A 21,800-nucleotide genomic window follows, 5' to 3' on the forward strand; every position below is an offset into this window, starting at 1 on the left:
GATCTGAAGACACCGCATCTGTGTACTGAGCTGCTTCCTTCTTACAAATGAAGATCTAAAACAAGCTACTTTCCAAACCTGCATTTTGAAGGAGAAAACATCCAAGTACTATGCAGAAGAGCCTCCACATTCTCTTAGAATGTATTACAGCAAAGTCTTCAAACACACCTCAAACAGACTAGCAGTAAGTTCTTCCAATTCCTGTCCAAGTTGGTCACGCACTTTAGAAAGTCTTTCACATTCTTCATCTTTTAATTTCAGCTCCTGTAGAAAATTTAAATTTTATTCTAATAGTGCAAAACGTATAATATTTCAAAATGAGCAGAAGTCTGTGGAACAATAAACATTACCAAATAAAAAGCCATTATAAATACTACTGGTGCCTGGCTAATAGTTTTTAGTAAGAAGCAGGGAAGCTACAGAAAAAAGACCAATGAAATCACAAACAAATCTGTAGTCAAAACACGCTAAATGAATGCAACAATAATTATATAGAAAACAAAGTCAATGATAATGTCAAACTCATATATACATTATTGTAATAGTTTCAGCTTGATCATACACTTTGAAGCAAATCAGAAAATGCATCTAAGCATCTTGCCACAGATATCCAGGCAAACAGCCAATCCTCTCACAAGCCCGCCTGGTACCATGAGAGGACAAAAAGTGGCCTGTAGCAGTAGTTACCAGTGCTGCACCAGCTGTTCCCGTCATAGACTGCAACGACTTCATAACGTGGAACAGCAGTAAAGAAAGACTGCTATGCCCCTGCCCCTGCTCTTAAGATGGCTCTGAATGCAGTAAACCACCTTAAGACATTTCTCTCCCCTCTCCCCTTAGGCTACACCTCTGGTGGATTAGCTGGCACTGGACACTGCATCTAGCAGCCCAATCTTCTTAGTCTTCTTACACACAGTGGAGTCTGGGCAGGCCCCAACTATAATGCCATTCCTCCCAATAATAGGCTACATTTGGTGGTGGGGGCACTGACACACGACCTCCAAAAGAGGAGCTAGGGATAAGTATAAAATGACATGTAACAAGAAAAGTTGGGTTAGGGTAGCTAAAGGAGCTGCTAAAAATGACCGTTGAGTTGTGAGAAAAGGAAAAGGCAAAATGGAAGCTGCCTTATAAAGAGCCAGCCCCTCAAGATCAGTACTGTCAGTGGCCCTCCAGGGTCTCAGGCAGAGGTTCTTTCACATCACCTGCTACCCGACCCTTTTAACTGGGAGGCAGGGGACTGAACCTGGCACCTCCTGCATGCCATGCAGACTGCTCTACCACTGTGCCATAGCCCCCCTCCCCCTCCACATGGCCTGGACCACACAGCAGATGTAACACAAGCATCTGTGTTCTGTTCTCAAAGAGATCACTGGTCAAACTAGTCCATTGTCAGCTGTTGCCGCTGCCCATAGCTCTGTATGATGCGGTCCCTGTTGCTGTGAAATTTATTTGTATTTAGCCATAAGCCATTACAAACCAAGGATTAGAGTAAAATTTAAGATATAATAAAACCATACAATCAGAAAGAACTGAGTCAAAAGGTGTCTGCTAAGATCCCATAAGAACAGCGTTAGCCCATATTTTCTTTGCAGCCAAGGCATATAAAGACATTCTACAGGATATGCTGGCGTCGAAATCAGCTAACAAGAATACAATCTTCTCAGAATCTGAGTAGAAACATAAGTCTGATAAAATCCTGGAGAGAAATTTTAACCTAGGTTGGGCATACATCGAGCATCCAAGAATATAATGGGGAAGATCCTCAATAACAGAAGAGCCACAAATACAAAAGCGCTGTTCCTTAGGTGTTCTACTGTAGCGGCCGGCTAATACGGCCGTTGGCATTGATTCAAAATGCAAGGATGAGAAGGCTGCTCTCAGGTTGTGATTATCTACACTAACTAGGTAGGAGGATCTAAAATTGTCATTCTTAAACAATATGAACCAGGCAGCAGACTGTGATTTCAAGATCAACTGTTTATCTAGCAGGGCATCACACTTAAATACACAATCTCTAAGATCTGAACTGTTTGTTGAAGGACTGAGGAGGTCATCAGGAATGAAGTATCTTGACAATAGATTATTAAAAGAACAAGGACATTCCAAGTCTTTTGATAACATTGATTTAAATGCCAGTTGACTGAATGAGTCAGAACTGGCAGATCTGTTTTCCCCCCAAGTTTTTAGAACAGCAAGGTGCACCCTCGCCCTTAAGGAAGGAAGGCCAGTTTCTGCTCTCATCAGCACGACTGGCGTTCCCTCAGGAAGAGCCAAGATAAGCCTTAAAAACTTATTTTGAATTGTTTCAATACTATTGAGAATATTCTCTTTCCATCCCCAAACCTCAGCACCATACAGAAGGTGGGGGATGACCTTACAAACTGGATCAATAAGAAAGCCACCCTTAGTATAGTAAAACCTCAAAAGAGACCCCACAATCCTTGTTGCAACTTGCAGATGCTCTTACTGTGGCAATATGAACATTCCAGTTCACATTCTCTCTAAATGTGATTCCTAAATACTTAAATGAACTACACTGATTTCTTGAGTTGCCAAGTATGCTCCAGGAGGATATTTGAGCCCTTTTCCTAAAGACCATCACTTTGGTTTTTCCAAAGTTAATATTAAGGGCCTCCTTCCTTACAGTATAATCCTAATTGCTGCAATAGTCTTCTCATCCCGATTTTAGTAAGTGATATTAGGGCCATGTCATCTGCATAAAGTAAAATTGAGACTTTATGCTCCCCAAGGGTAGGTGGAAAGAATTGTGGGCCTGATAGCCTGTCAACAATTTTGTTTATATATAAATTAAACAATGAAGGGGCCAGCACACAACCCTGCTTCACCCCTTTATGTATTGGGATTTTGCTAGTTAAGGACCCCGATGTTCCGACTCTAATTTGGGCACTGATGTCTGTGTGCAGCTTACGTAACAGGAATAACAACTTTTTATCAATATTCAGTTCTGCCAATTTTTGCCATAGGTTGTTCCTATCAATAGAGTCAAATGCAGCGGCCAAGTCCACAAAAGCTACATATAGAGATTTTGTGGGGCCATTTATAAACCTGCATAAGCCAACTGGTGAAGAGTAAGGCAGTGGTCGATGGTGGAAAGTCCTTTCCTGAATCCTGCTTGATGGGGATGTATTATGTGGTTCTCAGAGACCCAATCCTCCAGCTTAAGCAACAGATATTTACTATATACCTTTGCTGCTATGTCAAGCAGACTTATTGGTCTGTAATTCTGTGGATCTGTTTTGTCCCCTTTCTTATGAATGGGAACAATAATACTTAGCTTCCAACCAGAGGGAATTGAACCTGTGCCATTAATTTGTGTGAAAACTGCAGCTAGCACAGATGACCATAATGTGGGAAAAGCTTTATAAAAATCTGACGGGATCAAACCTTCTCCAGGTGATTTTCCGGAAGCCAATGAGGTAATTATTCCATTGATCTCTTCCTTTGAAACTGGCGCCCATTCAGGGAGGTCCCTGTTGCTGCGTTACTCTTGTCATTGCTTCTGTTGCCTAGACAATGGATCCCACATAGCTTGTGCCTGTCCAAGCAGCAATTGCTTTCTTGCAACACACACAACACAGTATTCTGTTCAGATTTCTGTATTACTCCCAAGCCTGAAGACGCAAGTGGATCGAGTAAAAGAACCACCAAGTGGGACAAAACCACGCGTATCTTAACTGCCAACTTAGGCACAGCTATAACAACATACAGCACTAGGGGGCAGTGAATATTCAGCAGACCAATCCAAATGTAATTACAAGAGGAGGATGCATATAAAGTATTCTAAACTCACTCAACAGAAAGCAGAGTAACTTCCCTAAGAGGGACAAAGATATATGGGTAGCAACAGAGGCAATCTCACAACAAGCTATAGGGCTGAGTGCTATTGTATCACCTCCCTTCCAAGGACAGCAAAGCTCTTTACAAAAGAATCCATCTCAGCAGAATTGCAAAGTGATAAAGTGTTTCATTTGCTAAACACACAAAGCAGAGTAGCACTGGCCAAGGTATACACTTCAGGCTGTAATCCCTAATCCACTTTCTCTGAAACAAGCCTATTTACATCAACAGGGCTTCTCCTCATTAAGCAGCTTGATGCTTGTGACAGAAATAATCTTGATTTAACAGCAAAGCTGCCCTGGCAGAAAACATCCAATGAGTGGGTTGCTTGTTCTCTTCATCTGTGACCCTAGGATTCCAATGCCTGTGTTGTGCAACATTCCAACCGTGGATGGTCACAACTGATTTTTATACACAAGGAGGAAATTAATACTGCGTCTTGGCTTTGTTTTTGTTTTTAAAGGTTGGCTCCCAACTACAGGTGTCTTTGTAAACTAAACTGAAAAAAACTTTAAGTGACAAATCTATCATGTTTTTAACCCCACCCCTCCTCCAAAAACCATGGGACAGAGTACGTTGTTCTCACTGCCTCCGTTTTATCACCACAACAGTTCTGCAAGGCAAGTTAGGCTGCGAGAATGTGACTGGCCCAAGGTCATCTGACGGGATTCAAGACTGAGTGGGACTTGAACTGACTGGCACTCAAACAGTCTACTCATTACACTGCCCACAGATGCAGCACTGCAACCAAGGAACACCCAACTTCAGAGTATCAAGAAAAAAGAATATTTGTCATCGGGGCGGGGGGGAGGGAGCAGCAGCAGCAGGACAAGATGATGTTCATGAACACTGTTAACAAACAGCACAGATTCTCAAACTCTGTTGCCATAAGTAAAATGCTTGTTTAAAATTACTATTGAAACAGTTAAAGTAAAACATTTAGAGTGTTGTGGGTACTTTGTTTTCCTCAAGTACAGCTAAGCATCAAAGCAGCCCAAATTGTGTATGAGGGAAAGCTGAATGTTTGAACTCAATACACTGTGCAAAATAACAAATATTTGCATTGTTTATTCTGCTTCCGCTATTCAAGAGGAGGGGAGTTACAGCAGTGGAGCATCCTGCACCAATCTCTGAAAAAGGAAATCTCATTCATATTCCCTTACCACACCAACCAATCCCCACCTCCCCGGCTTTTGAGATTCCAGACACTGACCATGCAGATTTCATTTGAGTCTATATTCACAGCCAAAATTTCTAGAGATTTGGTTTTTCTCATCTGATTCTCAGGAAGCCAGACTCTTTAACCAATGCTACAATTCTATACTTGCACAGAACTACAAGTGGTAGACAGCTTTTGACTTATACTACAAAGACAAAAATGTGCAATATATATTGAATCTTACCCTTTGAGCTTTAGCAAGTTCCTCCTTCAATCTTTCATAACCCTTCTCTCTCACTTCCAATACAGATGGGCTCCGCAGGTGAGAAAGGCTGTCTGTGCTGAGCCCCAGAACTTCTTCACTCCCTTCTGAAAAATCTGCTACTGCTGCACCTCGCAAAAATTCTCTCTCTGCATTACTGCTTTCCTTTTTGGAACGATCATGTTTGGATGACCCAACCTGGGGTCCAGAGGTAGAACAAGGTACCGTTTCCGTGACATTGATGCTATGAGGGGAGAAAAGGAAGCATCTCTTTTACCAATGTAACTTTCACAGTTGTGGGCTATTGCACATAAAGCAATATATAAAACCCAAATAGATGTACTTTGTGAGTTAATTAAAAAACATGTTCCATATCAACAGAAAGACAGTTTTGCACAACCAACCTGATACCTGATGTTTCTGCACAATTTAGGTGCCTGGGAGATGAATAAACAGGTTGTGTAGGCAGATCGGACACGTTCAGAGCACTAGGCTGAATAGGTGTTGAGCATACAGCTGAGGGATGTAGCCGGTAAATAACTGTGGGTGAGGTAGTTTGTTCGCAAGCTTTTGATTCATACACTCCCAGGAGATCTGGAGTAGTAGGTGAAGCTAGATTCACTTCATGAAAACCTTCCAAAGTGTCATTGGCCATAATAAAACATTCATCGTATGGTACCCTAAAAAGAAAAGAAAAACATGAACTGCTGCATTAGGCATTTTAGCCATCCTTGTATGTCAATCAAACAAGCATCAAATCTTTTCCTGAAAGTTCTACATAGTCGAACATTAAATACAGGCTTCTTGAATGTTACCCCCAGATCCCTTACACTTCTGGGGCCTATGGAACGAAAGGCATACAGAGGCACCATCTTGTCTCAAACCATGACAGGTATTAAGTACAATAAAATGTTTCATGACAGGACAGGCAGGGTTCCACACAGCCAGACCAACCGGGCCGTGCTCAACAATAACCGGGCATTCCAAACTATGCCTGTGTGCCTCTTTTTCCCTTTGCTTTTTCCCCAAGCAAGATTCTTTGCAGTCAATCTGACCCCTTTCACTACCTTTGCCACAATATCTCCTCTCCACATTGTTCCTTTTCCACGACACCATACATACATTCGGGGGGGGGGGGGGAGGGGGGGGGGACACCTCTGTTACATCTACAGATGTAAAACAGCCTCTGCAAGGAAATATTTCATCATTATCTGAATTGTGTTCTTGATTCTCCTGTGCTGGCTTTTCAAAATTTGCCTGTTTTCCTTGTTCATTCCATCTCTATTCAATGAAAAACGATCCAGGTAATTTAAAAGCCTATCCTTCTCTCCCTCCCACTTCCTCTCCAACCAGTGTGGTGCAGTGGTTAAGAGCAGTGGACTCTAATCTGGAGAACTGGGTTTGATTCCCCATCCCTCCACATGAAGCCTGCTGGGTGACCTTGAGCCACTCACAGTTCTCTCAGTACTCTCTCAGCTCCACCTATCTCACAAGGGGTCTGTTGTGAGGAAAGAAAGGGAAGGCAACTGTAAGCTGCTTTGAGACTCCTTAAAGTAGAGAAACGCACGGAATAAAAACCAACTCTTCTTCTTCCAGGTATTGCTCCAAGTACATGGCTGTGTACACACAGATTCAGGGCCAAATCTGATGTTATGAGTGACGCTGAATGGGCATGCAGTCACACATATAACTTGGGGAACTCACCTTAAAAGTGCTCCATTCAGCTCTGAGTGCCGTACCAGGGGAGGAGGGGCTTCAGGCCTTTCACCCACACCATTTTTTGTCAGCGCATGTGGCCATAGAAACACCTGTTTACTCCTTTCTCTGGCTACATGTGTCCTCAGTCACACATGTGGAGCCAGAGAAGGGGCAAACAAAGTTCCCCAAAAACCTGTTTCCACTGGCAAAAGTGGTGTGGGAGAGCAGACTGAAGCCCCTCCTCTTCCCTTGCAGTACTTAGAGTCAAACGGGGCACTTTTAAGACGAGACCCCCAGTTTTTACATGGGATTGCACGAGTCAATTTGGGCACCCCTGACCTGACTTGTGTCACACATAATGCCTAGTTTGGCCCTCAGGATCCCAAAAACAGAGTAAGAAAGGGGCACATAGAAGGATATCTACATGCAGGGGTCGGTTCGAACCAGAGCGCACAGGAGTGGCACTCCGCCAGTTAACCAGCCCAAGCGGCGGCGGCAAGCCCCGCCCCCGGCAGCCCTTAGTCATTGGACAGCCATATGCACTAAGTTGTTCTCATTCCTTCTGCTGTTTTCCCTCATTCCTTTTGCTCCCTCACTGCACTGCTGCCCGACTGCTGGCAGCACCCGTGAGTCAGGCTTACTGAAGTGGCTCAGCTGCCCACAAGCGTCTTGGTCAGGCGAGGGTCTGCCCGGCTCGGGCTTCCAAGGCCAAGAAGCGTCGCTCAGTGGGCAGCCGGCGGGGCTGCTGAGCATTTGGCTCTCCCCACCCCCTCCTGGAGCGCCGGCTCAAAAGCAGCTGCCTCGCTGCAGCTGGATCCTGGCTGGATCCTGTGGGGCACGACTCTCCCCGCCATCAAGGAAGGCTTCCCGCCTAGAGACGAGCTGGCCCAGGGAGCAGAGGCCGGAGGGTCACCGCCTCGCCTGCCCAGCTGTCCAAACCCAGGGAGAAGCCTCCTTTCCCTTCAGCAGGCGCTCTGCCCCACCTCCCTCCTCTGCATTTAAAGGGGCCGGCCCCCATCCAGTGATGAAAGCCCCTCCCTGCCCGAGAGCAGCAGGCGAAGGCGAAGCCCCACAGAACCCGAGGAGGACGAAGAAGGGGCCTCTGAGCATGGCCAGACTGGGCCATGGCTGCCTGGCACCACCAAAGAGAGGCCTGGGCAGCAACCTCTCAGCTGGCCAGTTCTCCTGCCCGTCCCTGCCCCTCATGCCCCGTCCAGGGACAATGGGCTGGACTTACAGGCTCGACCGTCAGCTAGCTGTCAGGTGTGGAAGGCCCAGCCAGCTCATCCAGGAACTCTCAGTCTGGGGCAAGTGATGCTCTGTATTCTTTCTTGGTGCTTGGGGGGGAGCAACAGTGGGAGGGCAAGTGATGCTCTGTATTCTTTCTTGGTGCTTGGGGGGGAGCAACAGTGGGAGGGCAAGTGATGCTCTGTATTCTTTCTTGGTGCTTGGGGGGAGCAACAGTGGCAGGGCAAGTGATGCTCTGTATTCTTTCTTGGTGCTTGGGGTGGGGAGCAACACTGGGAGGACAAGTGATGCTCTGTATTCCTTCTTGGTGCTTAGGGGGAGCAACAGTGGCAGGGCAAGTGATGCTCTGTATTCCTTCTTGGTGCTTGGGGGGAACAACACTGGGGGGCAAGTGATGTTCTGTATTCTTTCTTGGTGCTTGGGGTGGGGAGCAACACTGGGAGGACAAGTGATGCTCTGTATTCTTTCTTGGTGCTTGGGGGGGGAGCAACAGTGTGGGGCTTCTAGTGTCCTGGCCCAACTCGTGGAGCTCCTGATGGCACCTGGTATTTCTGGCCACTGTGTGACAGAGTGTGGGACGGGATGGGCCATTGGCCTGATCCAAAATTGGCTTCTCTTATGTTCTTAACTCTCAGTCTGGGGCAAGTGATGCTCTGTAAGCCTATTTTCTTACCAAATGTGCTTTGTTTCATGTGACTGAAGCATTAATTTCAGATTTGCACTTTTTCTCTGGTACGGTATTTAGGTCTATTTTTTTTTTAGGTATTATGTCTAAACACCTTTAGGCATGACGCAGCCAAAGATAAGCACATGACTGGTTTCAAAGGAAGTTAAGCAAGGGCTTGTTTCTGCCACTGAAATTAATGGGATTTAAAGGTGCTTGAAGGCAGAAGAAAGTGCCGTCAAGTTGCAGCCAACTTGTGGTGACCCCTCATGAGGTTTCTAAGGCAAGAGATGTTCAGAGGTGGTTTGCCATTGCCTGCCTTTGTGTAGTGACCCTGGACTTCTGCGGTGGTCTCCCACACAAGTACTAACCAAGGCGGACCCTACTTGGCTTCTGAGATCTGACAAGATCAGGCTAGCCCAGTCTCTGTATTCCAGGGGACGATAATGGGAACAGCTGATGGACTTTGCCCTGTCCCAGCAGGAGTGCTTCAGTCTTCTCCTCAAGAAGCACCACTGCATCAAGTGGACCTTAACTCTGAGCAAACATGCATATAATCAGGAAATCTGATCCACCTGTGTCTGTCTTGCTTGATAGCACACTAGAATGGAGGAAAAGGGAAGAATCACTTCCTCCTTGAGAGTGAATAGCAGCGGGCTGACTTTTCACGAACTAGGTGCTTAGATATTTTGAAATATCAGGTCAAATTGTTCTTGAGAATTCTTAAATATTTAGGAAAGTATTAAGTTTGGAAATTAAAAGACCCCCTCCTCACATGCTGATGAGGGAACACAGTCATTGCCCTGACATGTGGGGTGGAGGGGAGGTCGCTCTGCTCAAGCACCGAAGAATTTCTATCTTGATTGGGGAGATTTGGGGAGGGATTTCTCAGACATTTATGCTTTGTGCTTTTGAAGCAGTTGTTTCTCCAGGTAGGCTCGCCAGCTCTGAGTTGGGAAATACCTGGAGATTTTTGGGGTGGAGCCTGAGCAGTGGGTGTTGCCTTCTGACACACTTCCGGTGATGTCAGGGGGTGTGACATATGCAAATATGCTAATGAGTTATGCTAATGAGCTCCTGAGCCTCTTTTTCTATGCAATGACCCCTGTCTACATGTACAGCCTTCCTGGTGGTAGACCTCCAGGTAATTGTGGATCTTGCCCACCAATGCTCATCTGATCAGTGGACAGAAAGTGGGGCCAAACATGGGGTGGGGAGCAGATTATCCTGGGGAGAAAGATTAAAAAGAAAAACAAGGCTTCATCTACTTACCGGAAGTTCTGACCATAGCGTTACTGGCAATTGTTGTCACTTCTGGGCAGCTCTAGGAATTGCCAGGAATTCCACAGTCAGAACTTCCTGTAAGTAGATGAGACCTTAGTTTTCTTTTTAATTTTTCCCCTAGAATGCTGCCCCCACCCACCCTCCTGTCAATTGTCAGGCACTGCTTGGCTACCTTACTTGGTGGTAACATAGGGGCAGAGCAAATTTAGATCACTATAAAATACACATTCACTTATGAGATTCGTAAACCAATATAATCATCTGCAACTTTTTATGGATTGACTTTCATTCTGGATATTTGTACAGTTCTGTAACTTTCAGCAGCAGTATTTATTTTTAAAGTGGCTTCAGATACAGCACGAATCCTGGCTTATCTTTTGGTGTTGGAGCAGCTACAAGATGCTGGTGGCAAACCTCTTCAGTTTCTGGTGTTCTCTCTGGCTTCATGTGGGCCACACTGACTCCTGGGGAAATCACTCATCTTGGAAGAGTGCTGTTCTTAAGTCCTTAAGCTTGCATAGGATATTCTAATATTAAATATGTTTTGAAGAATACAGAATATTATGCCAGGGAATGGATTCTTGACATGAAAGGATGTTTGGCATCAGTGAAGCAAGGTGTTAATGACAAAAGACCCCTAACTTGGTCCATAGTGAGCAGGGTAATAATCTTTTCCCAAGGAAGATAATAATCCTTTCCCAAGCTAACTAGAGGTCCCACCTGTCACAAGGGATTCATATCAAAAGCACCTATCAGCAATCTTGAAACAAAACTTGATTTTAATCTTTTGAAATCACATACCCAAAGCAGATTACATTAGTCTCTCCTCTTCCATTTTATTCTCACAACACCCCTGACCAGATGGACTCGCAAATCTGCATGTGTTCATCTGTTTCAAATGTATAGAACACCTCTCCGCCATAACAGCTCCCAAAACGATTTGGAATAAAAGCAATTGATAATTAAAATAACAGAATTAAGTCAGCTGTGATAGCAGAAGGATGCACGAGGGACGTTAATGTTTTGTCCTTCCCTCCAGCCCTGTAGACATTCCTATGACTACCATTTCCTCCTTCACAGGGCCAGTGGCAAGGCCAGGGGAAATGCTGCACACCCCATCCCCAACGCTGGTCAAATCTCGAATCCAGCCATTGCAGAGTCAGAATTACATCCTTTTATTTTGAACAGCCACTATATATGCATGGGAGCCATACGTCTGCATTGTTATTATTGCTGTATCACAAACTCACGAGGCAGCCTTAAGTAAGCTATTTTCCCTCTGCCTCCGTCTCCTATCCACAGTATGGATGTAATAATGTATGGAGCTGTTTTTAACACATGAGTGTGCTCTGCACCATTTATTTATTTATTTGACTTTCGGCTTATATACCGCTCAAACCCTTTTTTGCAAGGGTCTCTGAGCGGTTTACATATGGTTATATTTCCTGTCCAGGGCCACATTAACAGGGGAGGTGACTACCTACCAGCACCCAAGTAGCAGAGGCGGCTCTTTGTTTTAACCATCTAACCATCTAATTATGTTAATTTATGAAAGCAAGATTCTGTCACGTTTCCTCAGAAAGACTGGCATTCATCATGCCAGTTCTTTTTCTTTTGGGGGGAAGGAATAAAATGTTACACAAGGATTGTCAGCATAGCAGACAGCCCAAACCAAAACTCAGCACATTTTACATCACTGGCAGGCAACAGTCTGCCAAATTGGAATACAAAGGCAACAATGGAGATAGGGCTGTGCTGCACTTCTGACCCTTTCTCCTAGAGAGTGGAACACAGCCCCCTTCAAATGGTCAGGCCCCAGAGAGTTGGCTGCCACCTGATGCAACTCCACCTCCTCCCCTTTTAGGTGTTTGTCAGTAACATGAGTAGCTGTATTTAGACAAAGGATTGGAACATACATAACTGACACTAAAGAGGATGTAAACAAATTAATGTAAATGATTTAATGTTTTCAGAGACAGCAGAGCAAGTCAGCATCTATCCATATTTTACAGATGTGCATTGTCCTAATGTTCAGCTGCCAGCAAATACTAGAATGGGGGGGGGGGGGGGGTTCTTTCCCCCCATAATTCTATAACCTCCAGTAAAATAAGATAATCCCAATAATGGAGAAAGAGTTCCATTCCTGAGTGGCGATCATTCTTCCCTGCTTGAAAGCAGCATGCATGCAATCTTTTAAATATAGTTCACTCTACTAGTCAGTGATAATATTTGGTTTTGCTACAGCACTAATTTGTTAGTGAAGACTGCAATATCCCTTTGCTGCAAGGCAAGAAATTTCAAAGTAAATGTTACAGCAATAAAAGATGAATACAAGAACTGTGATTTTGTGCTTGTTTGCACCCCATTTATGACAGAAGAAAACCTATTTTTGTGATCTTCAGATTACTTGTAATTACATCTTCAGTGCACAGCATTCAGTAAAACTTTCATATACCATGCTAAAAGCACATTTGAGCCTCTTGTGACAAATTGGCACAATGCATGAATATTGTTAAGTATGGGAAAGAACATAGATACTGGAGGTCATTTTAATTTATTTTTAGTTGTTTTATCCCACGTCCAAAGAGCTCAGTGTGCTGAACATGGACCCCCTTCACCCACTTTATCCTCACACCAATCCTGTAGAGTAAGCTAGACAGACTAGCCCAAGGTTACCCAAAAAGCTTAATGGCAGAGTAGAGATTTGAACCTAGGTCTCCCCGGTTACATTCTGACCTCTAACCACAGAGTCTGAGTTTTACAGGCTGGTTTTACATTTGTAGAAGTAAACGGACAATTTAAACACTGTGCAAAAAGGCACCATTAGAGAAGGAAAACACTGAGGAATGTTTTGAGTGTTAGGAAGTCGTAAAAAAGAAATCACAACAAACCACAATTTATGTTTTAATTCTATAAACAAAGTGGAAGTTATGACATTTCAATCACTCATGGCTTGTTTACATGATCTCATGCCCTGAGATAACTTCTTAGAGATACTTCAGACTCAGGGTTGTCAAAAGTTGCCAACTAAGGCACGTCTCTCTGAATACCAAACAGTTTGGAATTGACTCTGGTTTCTTGCTATTACAGACATCTTCAGGTAAGCAGAAGCAATTGGAATACAAGACCACAGTGACCATGGATGACTCTGGTGCAATGGAAGCTTCAGGCTTACTTTCATAAAAAGGACCAATATGTAAGCCCACACTCATTCATCAGTCATCCACCAAAACCTTAAGAGAGCATGTGTTGCTACTTTTAAAACACAAAACTCATATATTTCACAACAGAAACAGAAACCTACAATCCCTCTTATGTTATAGTCAATATGTCAATAGCAATTGTTCCATAGACATACAACTGTTCACTATTTTCTATCAACATTAACTGTTCCACACCCTTCTCTAATGCACAGTGTATTCATTTTTTAAAATTACTTATACCAAAAACCATTCTTTCCTATCCAGTTTTATTCTAATGCCCTGCTCAGAGTGAACCCCTAAAAATGCTTTTTTTAAAAAAAGCATAATTAATTGGATACCGTAACTTGGGTTTCTCAATTTACTTAAGCCAAAGCATTCAATTTAGGACTAGATCTTTCCTTTTTACATAGACTGATTAACTGCCATGGACATGGACTTTGTACACTCAGCACAGACTGCTAACGCCACAAGAGACACCTTTAACCATCTTTTTGTTATCTGGAGCTAGATTTTGTATTCCAAGTAACCCAGATTCCATGCATACAGTACGAAGTATACACCAACAACAAATAAGCTAAGCAAGAGCCCACAATTAAATCAGCACTTAGTGTAGTTACCCTGAACAAATAGCTTCCAAAATAACCTCACAACATGGCAAGGAAAAACAAGATCTCAAATCCATTCTAAACATCAGGGAGGGGGGGATTCACAAAGCCCTGTTTTATTTTAATGTACCCAAGAAACATTCTGGAGGCTTGCTTGGAATCTGTCAGAGTTTTTCATCACTAGTCCTTGTACCCAACCAGCACACACAGACACAGATTCAGGCAGATAGCCACATTGGTCTGAAGCAGCAGTGGTCTTAAAGGTGCCACTAGACTTGAACTTTGTTAATTAAAACAGTATAACAGCTCACCCAAAAAGCTAGTCTTTAAGGACATCCACCTGCTTCAATCAATTTTTACAGTCTAGCTTTAAGCACTTTTATACAGTTAACATACATGTTTCTTTTAGTTAAACATTCATACCCTGGCTAGCATATGAATTCCAATTTTCTAGCAGGAGTTGGGGGGGGGGATTGAATTACCAGCAAACATGCACACATCCAACACCACCCAAAGTTATGCCCATTAACTAATGATGTCTCAGACCTTGTCAGTGGCTAATGCACACTTCTGCCAGATGGAACTTCCTTTCAAAGAATATTTACACTCTATGGTATTCTTTGTTTTCTCCAGACCCAGAGGTATGACTTGAAGGACTTCTCTGCATAATTTCAGTAGCAGAACAATACATTCATAGAGAAGCAGACACAGATAATTTCTGAAAGTGGTTTAAAGTTTCAGCTGTCAAAGCTTGGTACAGAACACTGATTTGTAAGTCTCAGGAGTACTCATATCACCACCCCAACAGAAGCTGGCCCAGTAAAGGACTACGTCTTACTAACATGAAAATCAAAGTAAGATATTTAGACCCTGACCAGGCAAGCCTGAACCCATGAGATCTCGGAAGCTAAACAGGGCCAACTCTGGCAAGTACTTGGAAGGATGACCTCCAAGGAATACCAGAGATGGGACACAGAGGCCCTCTCTAGCAAGCCACCTCTCTGAAAAATGTCCAAACCCCCAGTAGGGGTCACCAGAAATCAACCATGACTTCCAGGAGTTGTCTAATTTTCTACTTCATCATATATTCCTTTCCTCCAGATACTGTTGTTTTAGACCTTAGCCCTCAAAGCTTTCACTAAAGCCAAGCATTTCTTGCTTAGACAAATGGGGAGAAAGTCACAATTACATTATTAGGGATAAAACTTAAAATATACAGAACTACCCACTGTAGCAAGGGGCCATAATTCAGAGGCAGAATACATGCTTTCCATGTGAAAAGACTCGGGTTCAAATCCCTGGCATCTCCAGTTAAAGGAACTCAGGAAACAGTTAACAGGCAAGAAGATCCAGGAAATCTGCTAATCAGAGTAGACAAAGCTGAGCTAGAGGAACAAATGGTCTGACATGGTACAGGGCAATTTATTAAGTTAAGCACAGCAGAGGTCTTTATAAGCTTCTGGTTATTCCCCCCCCCCCTTTTTTTTCAGGGACATAAAACATGTATCTGGACTCTGGAGGCATACTATTATTTTAGGTCAAATGATTCTCAAGTAAGTATGAACAGCTTTGCTAGCCCATTGAGTCAGATTATGATCAGCATCCCATTCAGTGAACCTAAAGACTCGGTCTGGGTAGATCACTTCTGAGGAGTGACTTCTAATATGGCAGATCCATAAGCCAAAATGGCTTAAGAGACAGAAAATGAGCCAGCAGAAAATACAACCTCAGCTGCTCACCACCTATCCAAGGCATCCCAAGCAGCTTCATGAGGGCACACTGTTATCCACTGATGTCCTAAAACAAATGTTTAAAGATACCACTGAATCTGCCATTTGAGCATACACTTTGCAAAGAACAAAGTTTAATGTTCTTGATATCTACCATCCTACCTCTGTGTCAGTGCAACATCACAAGAAATGATCAAGTCTAAAATAGCTTCATCCTGAAGTTCAAGTGATAACTATGAAGCTCTCTTCCTCCCACGTTACCTCTATATCACTCTTATCTTCTCCAGGAACCACCAAGTTCTCAATCCAGATACAGAATAATTGGTTTAGGTAAATAAAGAAGTCAGTGCTCTGTGCATTAAAAGAGCACGGCAGCCAAGACTGCCACCAAAAGAGAGGGCTTTTCTGCACAGGGGTGGTTTTTTTGGTTTGTTCTGGTCCCACACTACTTCGGCTTATCCCGATTTCTGCATGCATTTTTATGTCTTTCGTTTTCAGTTGGTTTCTCTCTCCCCCCCCCCTCATTTTTTCTTCCATTTCTTTTGAGATCAATTTTACCCCAATCTTTCTCTGGAAGTTGATTTTTAGTTGGCTTTTTCCTTGTGCAATACTCTGGTTTCTCTTCAGATTGCATAAATCTTTTGCCTTATATTTTTTCCTCGTGCATAATGTTTCTATCCGTTTTCTTCTTCCCACCTACTCTCATGCTCCTCCATCCTCCTTTTCAATGACTGGGCTGTTGCCATTGTCAAATCACTCCTTCTTCCCTGCAGTACCCTGAAGATGAGTAGTTTCATTTTTTTTAAAGGCATTAAAACCTCAGTACATTGATAGGCCGTTATAATGATAAGTCAAACAGCTTCTCTGAATTCTCAGCTTTCGTTTTAAAAAATAAGCCTATAGCTCCTTTCCTCACGGAGATATAAGGAAAAAGGCATATCTCCATGAGGGAAGGGGCTATAAACTTGTGTGTGTGTGTGTGTGTGTGTGTGTGTGTGTGTGTGTGTGTGTGTGTGTGTGTGTGTGTTTTAAGTGCCATTAGGTTGCTTTCGACTTATGGCAATTAATGACCACCAAAACATCCTATAGTTAACAGTCATGTTCAGGTTTTGCAAACTTCGTTTATGGAGTCAATCCATGTCATGTTGGGTCTTCCTCTTTTCCTGCTGCCTTCAACTTTTCCTAGCATTATTGTCTTTTCCAGTGTCTTCTCATAATGTGAACAAAGTACGATAATCTCAGTTTGGTCATTTTAGCTTCTAGAGAGAGTTCAGGATTGATTTGATCTAGCACCCACTTCTTTGTCTTTTTTGGCAGTCCACTCCACAGTATCCATAAAACTCTCCTCCAACACCACATTCCAAAGGAAATTAGAATCAATTTCCTTCCTGTCAGCTTTCTTCACTGTTCAACTTTCACACTTTTACACAGTAATGGGGAATACTATGGTATGAATTTCTTGATCTTGGTCGCCAGCAATACATCCTTAAACTTAAGAATCTTTTCCAGCTCCTTTCATGGCTGCCCTTCCCAGTCTCAATCTCCTTCTGATTTCTTGGTTGCAGACTCCCTCTTAGTTGATAATGGACCCAAGGAGTAGAAAATCTTTTAAGAATTTCAATTTCTTCATCTTCAATCTTAAAGTTGTATAATTCCCCAGTAGTAAAGTTGTGAAAATTAAAGTTGTTAAATTCCCCACTAACAGACTTTTTTAAAAATGAAAGGTGGGAATTCAAAGAACCTACTTGACCTGCCATTACAGCAGTATATCAAGATATCAATGTTTTAGTACCCTATTTAAAGAAGATGCAGCCATTGTATCAATATATTAATATAAGCATGCAGAAAAAAATAAAAGGGGGGTGTTGTGATACCACTGATAACAGCAGCACACTCCCTTGAAAATCCTGATTCTTTAAGGAATGTGTGGAAGAAAATAAACTGACTCCACAACTGTAAAAATGCAGAGGGAGGGCAGAGGTGCAGAAGAACCATGCCTAACCCAATTCCAGTGCTTGTGGATCAACTGGCAAGAAAATCAGGAGTACAATGAGCATGTGGAAAAGCCCAAAGGATTTGAGGGAACGCTAATGGTGCAGAATCAGTAAGCCAGGACTGGAATATCATAACCTAATACAGGCCATCTCTTGCACCAGACAAAGTGAATTTGTCTGGGACGCAGCTATGCAATCTGCTTACATCTTCAATCAGAGTATGTATTATTAGAATATACAAACGCATTAACAGCATTTTTTAAAAAAATAATTAAAAGCCATCTATTTGAAGGATGCCAAGGAGCTCTCATTTACATTGCTTTGTACTAGTAAAATGGTAATGCTGAGTTATGTTGGAACAGTCTCCTGCAAACGCCGTTCTTTTAAGCAAGATTTTAAGTATTCAGTATCCACTGAAAGTTACACACAGATTAGTTATTTATTAAAAGTGTAATGACTATGATTGAATTATTTATCTGCCTTTATTCTCAAGGTAATGTTAACCTAGTGTAACAGAACTCTGCCTCCCCTGAAAGGAAACAGGACAAAAGGACAGATGTGGCCATGCACAGAATACATAAAACATACATGAACTGTCAGAACACAATGATAAGGCAGCATAATTCTGCTTCTTTTTTCAGGCTCCCCCCCCCCCCCCCCGTTTTATGCATAATAGATACATCTATGGTAGTAGGTAATGACATTCAAATGCAGGTATCATCAACCTTCCATCTGTGCTGAAAGTAAATTTTGAACAAACAACCCAAGATCTTCCTCCCCATACACAGCTCCATAAGTATTTCACATAGTTGTTTCACTACACACAAGCCACAAGGAACACATGCTCTTTTTTCCTCTTGATCCAATTTAAACTCAGTTTCATAACATTATTTTCTTAAATCTGTAGCAGTACAAAAGGATTAGTAATCTCTAGTTGCAAGGTGTTTTTCTATCAAAAGGATTCTATTCTTTACAGGGAAACAATTCTAGACATTACAATGTATAACTGAAAACCAGAAATACATTATGCTTTACAATCCTGAATGGGACAAACATTCAGCTCAGGACTTCAGACAATGTTTTCTTGACAGACAAGTTTAACTTCAGGAACAAACTTTGACCCTCACTACAGTAATTCCACATTTAAGTACAGCCAGATTTTTAGTAACGACCTCCACACATAATAATCTTGACTATTATTTATTTATTTATTATTTTATCAAATTTATATCCCGCCCTCCCCGCTGCTTCAATTTCTCCAGCTTCTTCAAACTCTTAAACTATTTAATATATTATGCACAGCTGTGTATTATACACATAATATCGAGATCAAATAATCAAAACCTCAGCTAAGAATAAATCATGCTAATTACACTGCATTATTCAGTTTGCATAATATATTCTACTTTTAACATTAAGGTTTTCAGGGAGCTAGAAAGGAACAGGGCAAGAAATGGAATTAATAAATTAAAAATAAATGGGTCAGAAGACAGGAACCATAAATGTCATTGGAGAAACACAATAAATTCTGAAGAACTAGAAATTATTTTAACTGTGGGATGTTAGCACTTGTTTACAGGCTTTAGGGCTAACTCATAGGGATGAGTTTCTAGCAAACAACATTAGGCCAACAGAGTAAAACATCAAGGGATGTAAATGCCTGCCCAATTGGGGGGGGGGGGCGAGTACTAGATCTGAAAGGTAGCTATAGGTTTCTAGATGGCTGGAATAAGGGTCTGCAAATGGTGGTGCCTAGACTCCCTACAGGGAAATTACAGATGCTGATTTCCAGACCGGCATTGAAGTGTCTAGCTAACCAAAAATAACAGGATGCAATTGTGCTATAAATCACACATCATCTACTCATTTATGCAGAATAATTTATATCATATTAACCAACCAGTGCCAGGGCGTTTTTAAATTCACACTCATCAACATAGGCAACAGGCAACATACAGCTACAAACACAAGTGAAGGGGGGGGGATTCATCCTGACAGCCAGCGAGCAAGCAAGGTGACTTCAAGGTATGAACCACCCCATCCGGAAAAATATTAAAGAACAAGAGATTTTTACTGCTGGGCTCTCTCAAAACGAGTGTAATAAGCCTGGACGGGAGGGGAGAGGCGGAGGAAGAGAAGAGCATTTTTTTCCAGTAGAGTAAGAAACGAGTCTTTGGCCGTGCTGGGGGTGCCTGGGGAGACTATTCCAGAAGAGAAGGCCCCAAGCCACACGCCTGGAGTCCTCGGGAGCTGCAGGCTCCGCAAGTGAACGGGTGGCGAAAAAGAGGCGCGGAGATGCCCCAGGTGGGCGCTGAGGGGCTCAGGAGGGAGAGAGGGATGCCTACAGGTACTGCTAGGATGCCGCAAGGAGACAGACAGCAAGGGAGAGAATCGGGAGCCAAGGCTTACCTGCGCAGCCTACCGAATCCGATCCCTGCCGGAGGGACCAACCGTGCCGACAACAACGTCTACCGACTCTACTCCTCCTTCAGCAACTGGGTCGCTGTAGCCAGAGCAAGCGGCGGGGGCGGGGCGCAGCTGCGCATGCGTCCAGAGGATTGTCGCCGTGGCGGCCTCTGCCCAGACGGAACTAGACCGGTCTGAAGGCAGGCAGAAGCCCGTGGGTAGCACCAGGTACAGTCCTCCTGGAAGCTCCACGTTTCCACCTAGAGTCTGTATCCCGCAAGTGCACTGCACCTGGTGGGCAAGTCGGTCGTGGTCAAGAAGGAGAGGAGCGAAAACAGGAGAGGAGGGCTGATGTCAAGTAGTTCTTCCTGTTGCAGAAACGTTGGGACTCGCTGAATGAGCATAGGCAGATTGATTACAATAGTTCTGTTCTTCGTGTTGGACCAGTTTGTTCTTCTTCACAATATTTTGGAATACTTCGCCCTGATTCTGGCCTCACGGTCTACTCAGGGATTTTAGTCTTGCACGAATGCCCATTCGACAGTGACCATGAGAGGCTGCTTTTTGCATCTTCCCTACTCTGTGTTCGATTTGCTCTTGCTCCTTTGGTAAAATAGATTCAGTCTCTCATATTTTATTAGAATGCCCTCCATATTCTAATCTAAAATGTCATTTTATTCTATGTGGCCAGTGAGTTTCAGTTATTTAAATCCAAGCAGGGTAGTCCCATTCCTACTCTCAGATCGAAATCCTAATATAATCTTGGATGTTGCAGAAAAAAATATTCCTTTTATCTTTTGGGAAATAAATAGAGATTATAAATGGAATTTCTGGTTGTTATACTACTCAAGGCATTGAGTGATGGCACTTTTATTGGACAAAGGAAAGGAAAGGATGCAGAAACTGGGGGGGCGCGGGGGGCGCAACACAAACAACCTGCTGCACTTATCCTGACTGCAGAGCACCTTGTGACTGCTGCTTCACATAGGCAGGTGTGACTCTAACTCCTCAGTCTGCAAGTGGTGGGATCCAGCTTTGCATTAAAACAAAAAAAAACACCCTTTGTGCACATACTTGGGACTTTAGGCAGCCAACTTGCAGTGGCTTCTGATAGAGGAGGAAGTAGTTCATTGGGCCACGAGAATAAAATCCCAGATTTGTCCTAGTGGCATTTAAAGTGGCAGGCATCATGTAAGCATCAACCTTGACATTTAAGGAGTTTGATGCTGGATATTGAGCACGAAAGTTTCTTTGAATGTATGGCTAAGATCTCTGTATTGCTGGGTTATATCCTTGTGGGCTGATCACTCTCTCCCCCTGCCTAACCTGCCTTATAGGATTGTTGTGAAGATGAAAAACTGAAGGGAGAACTGTGTACACCACCCTGAGGTCTTAGTACTATAGATAATATCCCTATATTAAAAAGTTGTCCTGTTTGCAGTCCTGTGTTTATGTCCTAATTTTTACTTGTGACTTGGAAGGCATTCAGTTGATACTGTTGCATACTGGGTGGGTTAAAAGTTAAGAACCATTGGTCTAGATAAGTTGGTTCTGGTATCTGTCAGGCTTTGTTTGAACCTGGAACCTGTTTTCAATACCAGTGCTGAGCCCTTAAACAGGGAGAGCAGTAAAAAGGAAGAAAAGTACAGAGTTCGTTTCTCTGCACATTTTATTAGGGAGCAGTGG

At 43.1% G+C, this 21,800-nt stretch overlaps 1 protein-coding gene across 2 annotated transcripts in view; it reads right to left on the reverse strand.

The window, feature by feature from the left end:
• Positions 1-20,195, reverse strand: part of RAB3IP (RAB3A interacting protein) — a 41,825-nt gene extending 21,630 nt beyond the window's left edge. For both annotated transcript variants that reach the window (XM_015405709.1, XM_015405711.1), the window contains exons 1-4: positions 20,118-20,195; positions 5,687-5,962; positions 5,265-5,526; positions 169-264 (exon numbers count right to left, since the gene is read on the reverse strand). In XM_015405709.1, the coding sequence (XP_015261195.1) occupies positions 169-264; positions 5,265-5,526; positions 5,687-5,937 (609 nt within the window). In that variant the 5' untranslated portion in view covers positions 5,938-5,962; positions 20,118-20,195. The remainder of the gene's footprint in view (positions 1-168; positions 265-5,264; positions 5,527-5,686; positions 5,963-20,117) is intronic.
• Positions 20,196-21,800: the final 1,605 nt, after the last annotated feature.

The sequence above is a fragment of the Gekko japonicus genome, unplaced genomic scaffold, assembly GCF_001447785.1.
Source record: "Gekko japonicus isolate JY-2015 unplaced genomic scaffold, Gekko_japonicus_V1.1 scaffold53, whole genome shotgun sequence".
NCBI lineage: Eukaryota > Metazoa > Chordata > Lepidosauria > Squamata > Gekkonidae > Gekko > Gekko japonicus.